Source organism: Microtus ochrogaster, linkage group LG3, assembly GCF_000317375.1.
Source record: "Microtus ochrogaster isolate Prairie Vole_2 linkage group LG3, MicOch1.0, whole genome shotgun sequence".
In the NCBI taxonomy this organism is placed as follows: Eukaryota; Metazoa; Chordata; class Mammalia; order Rodentia; family Cricetidae; genus Microtus; species Microtus ochrogaster.
This window is the reverse complement of record NC_022029.1, coordinates 28,049,424-28,055,837: the sequence shown is the minus strand read 5'-3', so window position 1 is coordinate 28,055,837 and position 6,414 is coordinate 28,049,424. Positions and strand designations below refer to the sequence as shown.

The 6,414-nt window shown below is 42.5% G+C and overlaps 1 protein-coding gene across 2 annotated transcripts in view; it reads right to left on the bottom strand.

Annotated features, from left to right (window-relative positions):
- Positions 1 to 452: 452 nt before the first annotated feature.
- Positions 453 to 6,414, bottom strand: part of LOC101981748 (zinc finger protein OZF-like) — a 12,514-nt gene continuing 6,552 nt past the window's right edge. For both annotated transcript variants that reach the window (XM_026785980.1, XM_005360682.3), the window contains 3 exons: positions 6,022 to 6,148; positions 5,761 to 5,821; positions 453 to 3,296 (listed from right to left, as the gene is read on the bottom strand). In XM_026785980.1, coding sequence (XP_026641781.1) covers positions 1,793 to 3,296; positions 5,761 to 5,821; positions 6,022 to 6,148 — 1,692 coding nt within the window. In that variant the 3' untranslated portion in view covers positions 453 to 1,792. The remainder of the gene's footprint in view (positions 3,297 to 5,760; positions 5,822 to 6,021; positions 6,149 to 6,414) is intronic.

Here is a 6,414-nt window from a genome sequence, read left to right as displayed (position 1 = left end):
CTAAAATGAAGTAATGGGAAAATAAATATTTTTTGCTGTGTATTTTTTAATGAGGACATATACTTCCTGACAAAATACTACTTCAAAATGTGATTATAGAATAAGACAGGAGCATTGTAAGCGAATGTGAAGTTATTCTGGGCTACGATAAAAATTAAGCTAGCAGCTATTACCTAGCTATTGCCTACTTCAAAGAAGCCGAGAGGGGATAGGAAGACGATGGCTCAATGGTTAGGAGCATAGGCTGCTCTTTAGAGGATCTAGGTTTAATTCCCAGCACCACAACAGGGAGGCTCAAAACTGTAAGTCCAGTTCCAGGGGGCCCAATGCCTCATCAGGCATCAGGTACACATATGCAGGACAGACATAGATGCAGGCAAAAACACCACTCATGATTTTTTAAAAGTTAGAAAGGGAAGAAGGATGATGAGACAGATAGACAAGACAGACAGACAGACACACACACACATACACACACACATACACAGGTGGGGGGAGGGAGACAAAGAGTTTGGGGAAACGTAATACAACTACCTATAGCTTGCCTGGTAAGTTGCTACTCACTCCAAGTTTAAAAAATAGTCCCGGAGATTTCTTCTGGGTTGAATGGTTAAATACAATGATTAACAAGATACAATTTCCAAAAGGGGAACCCAGTTTTCCTGGGAATACCAGAAACTCAAAATAGAGTCCAGACAGTTCTGGAAACTTGGAATCCTTCTTACTAGCTTCCCAAGTAGGACTACATGCTTGTCCCACCACACCTAGTAGTGACATTCATAGTGGATCTCAGCCCACCCTGCATGGCCACCTGAGACAGCACTCAGACTCAGTGGGTGAGATTGTCACACTAAAATCAAGTATCTCCTTTAATGGAACTTATTTCCCAAACCTTGTTATTTCTTAAATTTTGAGTTGAACCAAGAAATATTCTCACAAGCTTTCCAATGCTAGGAGTTCTCTCAATACATTCTTTCAAACGCTACCAAAATGATAAAGGAGACCTCACAAATTCTGTACTTTAGGCTACCCTCAGTGAGTTCTTTCATTTCTACATAAGGATAACTGAAAGACTTGTAAGATTCCCTATGTCTTAGTCACTCTTCTATTGCTGTGAAGAGACATCATGACAAAGGCAACTCTTATAAGACAAACCATTTAATGGGGGGCTTGCTTACAGTTTCAGAGTCTTAGTCCATTATTATCATGTCTGGGACCGTGGTACTTGAGCAGTAGCTGAAGCCACATCCTGAACCATAGATGCAGAGGAAGAGTGAGTGGATCTGGCACTGGCTTTTGAAAGCTCAGAGTCCACCTCCAGTGTCACACTTCCTCTAGAAAGCTCACATCTGATCCAACAAGGCTACATCTAATTCTTCCCCACAGTGCCACTCCCTGGGACTTGGGCATTCAAATATATAAACATGTCTGGAACATTCTTATTCAAGCCACCACATTATACATGAAGGGTTTCTCTCCAAAATGACTACTACAATGTCTTTTGAGGGCCCCTTAAGAACTAAAGGCTGTCTACATTGTGTGCATAAGGTTTTTTTTTTCCCAGTGTGAGCTATTTTGGATGTTCTCCATAATGAAAAGTACACAAAAGACATTATCACGTTCCTTGCAGCTTTTCTCCAGTATCTGAAGGGAACTTCTAGAAGTAAAGCTACATCGATTCAAAAGAATAGCTTCTCTAGAAACTGCTGGGCATTTTCCCACACTGATAGCACGAGCTGTTTCCCCGTCGTTTGATTTCTGTGAGAGCTAAGCAAGAGAAGACTTCCTCGGGTTATTTACAAGCATCTTTATTGGTTCTGCCATGAATTGGTGCGTGCCTTCGCAGATGAGTGGCACTGGAAAAGCCCCTACCACACGTCTCACACTGATAGGGTCTCTCGCTGCTGTGGACTCGTTCATGCACTCGGACCTCAAAGAAGCGCCGGAAAGCTTTCCCACACTGCTTGCACACGTAGGGCTTTTCCTCGCTGTGCATTATTTTGTGCTTTCGAAGAGAACTGTCAGAACTGAAACCTTTCCCACACTGCAAACACACAAAGGGCTTCTCTCCCAAGTGATTCCTTTCGTGGCTCTGAAGGGAAGACGAAGACGCCAAATCCTTCCCACACTGCTTACACTTGTAGGGGTTATCCCCAGCGTGCATTCTCTTATGGAACTGAAAGGAACTGTGATTATTGAAAGATTTCCCACATTGCTTGCATACATAGAGTCTCTCTCCGGTGTGAGTACTTCGATGTCTTTTAAGGTTACCAGAACTACCAAAGGTTTTCCCACACTGCTCACACACGTAGGGCTTCTGGCCAGTGTGAATCCTTTCATGTGTTTTTAGGGAACTGGAATAGGTAAAGCCCTTCCCACATTGTTTACAAACATAGGGATTCACACCACTGTGAATCACTTTATGCTTCTGGAATTGATACCAAAATGTAAAGGAATTTCCACACTGCTTACACACATGAGATTTTTCCCGAGTGTGAGTTAGTTCATGTGATTTAAGGTAGCGAGAAGCAGTGAAGGCTTTCCCACACTGCTGACAGACATACGGTTTTACACCAGTGTGAATCCTTCTATGTACTCGAAAGTAAGTAGAATCAAGGAAACTTTTCCCACACTGATCACACACATAGGGTTTGTCACCACTGCGAATTCCCATACGTCTTCGAAGGCAAGCAGAACGAGGAAAAGTTCTCCCAGAATGATTAGGCAGAAGAGGATTCTCACCCGTGCCGGTTGTCTGATGTCTTAGAAGGTTACCTAACCGAGCAAAGCCTTTCCCACACTGTTCACACATGTAGGGCTTCTTAACACTGTGAAACTTCTCATGACTTTGTAAAGGGTTGGGATGGGTGAAGCCTCTCCCACATCGCTTGTGAGCGTAAGATATTTTTGCATGGGCTTGTTCTTTATTCCTTTGACCAGATCGGAGACAAAGAAGGTCTTCTTTGCACTCCTTATTTTTAGAAGGTTTCCCTCCAGTGTGAGCACTTTTATGTGTCTGAAGGGACAGAGGAGAACTGGAGCTGCCTTCAAACCCCTTACGTTTATACAACTTCTGTCCATAGTCCTGGTCTTCGTGAGGTTTCTGTTCTTCCTGATGGTTCAGGGGCACACCTAGAGATGAACGGCCAATGCTTCCTTCTCCACACACATGCTTTTCACGTGTGGCAAGTTCTGAACAAGATTTCAGGTTCACCGAGCGCTCTGGAATACAGCTGAGGATTTCTGGACACTGAAGACTTACTTTACAGTCACGGAATTTCTCTACCAGTTGACTGCTGCAAAACAGGTTAAGAGCACATGACTAAGACTTTGTTTACTAATGACTGAAGGAAAGAAAAGTTTGTAACATGTTTGGGCTGCAATGCTTTCAAAGACCACTTGAGGACAGCTATAACAAAAACAATGCTATTCATGAATGGTGGGGGATGTCTTCCTGAGAACATTAAATACTTACACAGCATTTCCATACAAATTTCAATCCAAATCTTATGCACGTTTTGGATGTGCAATGGTATCAGTCAAAATCATCTATTTTTTTTCTTTTTAAATACTTGCATGTGCATGAAATAAACTGACGATTAGCCATTCCCCATTTGGCTCCATGATTGGGGGATAAATCAAAACAACATTAAGTTTGAACAATGTGTCCATTTATTGTGTTTGTGGATATGCATGTGTGCTACAGTACAAAAGAGAAGCTCGCAATATCTTTCAGGAGTACTGTTTCCTTCCATGTCGCTGAAGGAGGGGCTCTCTTAGAAGTATAGGGATTACAGACATGTGCCACTTTATATGTGTTCTGGCAATTGAACTCAGGCCATTGTGATTGCATGGACAGCCTTAATACTGGCTAAGCAATCTTTTGGTCCCTCTGTATCCCATTTGAAATGCTGAAGTGTTCCCTGCTTAGTTTTCTGTCAACTTCTCACAGTGTAGAATCTCAGCTGAGGCAATGTCTCCATTAGATGTCTTTAGGCGAATTTGTGGGGGCATTTTTGTGATCCATCAACATTGTGGGAGAGACTAGCCACTGCGGGTGGTATTGGCCCCGGGCACCAGGTGGTCCTGATTATATAAGAAAACGGGGGAAAAAAAGAATAGGAAAGGAAACAGTCTGAGCAAGCCCAGGAGTACAAGTGAGGAAGGAGTTTCCTCCACGGTCTCTGGGCCCCTGGCCTACCCTGAGCTCCTTTTACATCCCTTAATGACGGACTAAGATCGGGACACATAAGCCAAATAAAGCCTTTGCTCTGTCTACATAGGAAAAGGTGGGGCCTCAGGTACAGTGGACACCTTAGCATATTGGTGATACCAGTAGGATGGACAACCATTCAGGACTGTATATGATAATATGGAACTGGCCTGAGTCTGACAGATGATCTATTTGTGCTGCCAGTAACGGAGGTGGGGAACTGGAGCTGGTGTTTCAGCTCCGGATGTGGCACACTGATTGTTATACTACTGGAAATCGGTTTTGATTTGCCTTGATTTTGACTATGCCCTGGTTCTTTTCTCATAGAGTAAAAAAGTATGTAGCTGATTAAAATTTTTGGACATTGTAGGGGCCCACAGTTTGGTAACTTTCAACTTTTGTAAAAAACACTGAATTTTTAAGGAGAACTTGGACTTAAACTGTTGACATTTATTAAGACTGTTTTTTTATGTTTTAAATTGTGATATCAATATTACCATGATATCTTGTGGACAAACAGAAAGGGCAGGTTAGGGTTTAACACTGAGGTTTCTGTGTGTAATGAAGACAAGGAGTCAATTTTGCTGATGTGGGATTCCCCCTTATGCTATGAATATATTTTATTACCATTGGCTAATAAAGAAGCTGTTTTGGCCTATAGCAGGGCAGAATATAGCCAGGGTGGAAGAGATATAGAGAGCAAGCAGAGTATGAGAGACTCCATGTAGCTGTTGAAGGAGACAGATGCCAGACCTTTACCAGTAAACCACAGCCTCGTGCTGATACACAGATTAATAGAAATGGTTAATTTAAGATGTAAGAGTTAGTTAATAAGAAGCCTGAGCTAACAGGCCAAACAGCATTTTAACTAATATAGTTTCTCTGTGATTATTTGGGTCTGGGCGGCCAGGAAATGAACACACATTCTCCGGCTACATTTTGCTGATTATTTTGTCAACTTGAGGAAACCTAGGGAACTTTAGTTGAGAAAATGCCCCCATCGAACTGGCCTGTAAGCAAGCCCGTGGAGCATTTTCTGGATTGATGATCAATGTGAAGGTATGTAGTTCACTGTGGGCAATGCCACTCCTGGGAAGGGGGTCAGGAAGTGTGTGAGAAAACAAACTGAGCAAGCCACAGGGTGCAAAACAGTGAGCAGCGTTCCCCCACGGCCTCTGACTTCAGGCTATGCCCTGCTTGACTTTATGCCCTGATATCCCTAGATCATGGACTTCAAACTGCAAGGTAAAACTCACCATTTCCACTCCAAGTTGCTTTGGTTCATAGTCTTCATCCCAGCAATACAAAACCAAACTAAGATACTGTGGATGGCATCAAGTATATGAACTATGACAGCACATTACACGTGACATCATCATATTCTAGTTTGCGATGAACTATTGCTGATACTTAACACATTTTAGTTTTTGGAAAAAATTTCCTGAGACAAAATTAGTTTGATGCTGGATATCAAATACATCTTTTACTTCTTCATAAAATGTCCTAGCACAACAGAACTATAAAATGTGGCTTGGGAAACAAATTACCTTAATTTCCTGCAGAGAATTTCATACTCGTTTACAACCTTCTGGTTTACCAACTTGTTTCCTAAAATGCAGAACGAGAGAAATCGTTAAGAAATATTAATTACAGAAAAAAAAATTAGACAACAGGTAAATTGAAGGTATAAGTGATCCCATCTGACACATTCACCCCCACCCCCCTTCCGTAATCCAATCCATACATCAGCACGGATAAACTAGAAACACTCGTCCTGTGGTGGACTAGAAAACGCAATGCTCAGGCACCTATAGAAGCCAGGTTCCTCAAGGTTTCCCGCATCACATCTTTGTACAGCTGCTTCTGGGATGGATCCAGCAGAGCCCACTCCTCCCGGGTGAACTTCACGGTCACATCCTCAAAGGTCACAGGCTCCTAAAAGCACACACATACATTTCCAGGACAGTCAGCCTCATGGTCCTGGAGATGCACACAGGATTAATAAGAAGTTGACATGACACTATGTTCCACAAGTGTTCAAGTTGTCTCGATCATCACACTGTACTGCTCATACAGACTAAGATTCCCCAAACACAAATGCTACAAGGAAACTGGAGCTTTCCGGGAAAGAAACATCAGGACAGCACGAGCTCTGGTGCAGATAATTTTGTTAGTTTCTCTTTCTGCATCTCATCTTCCTA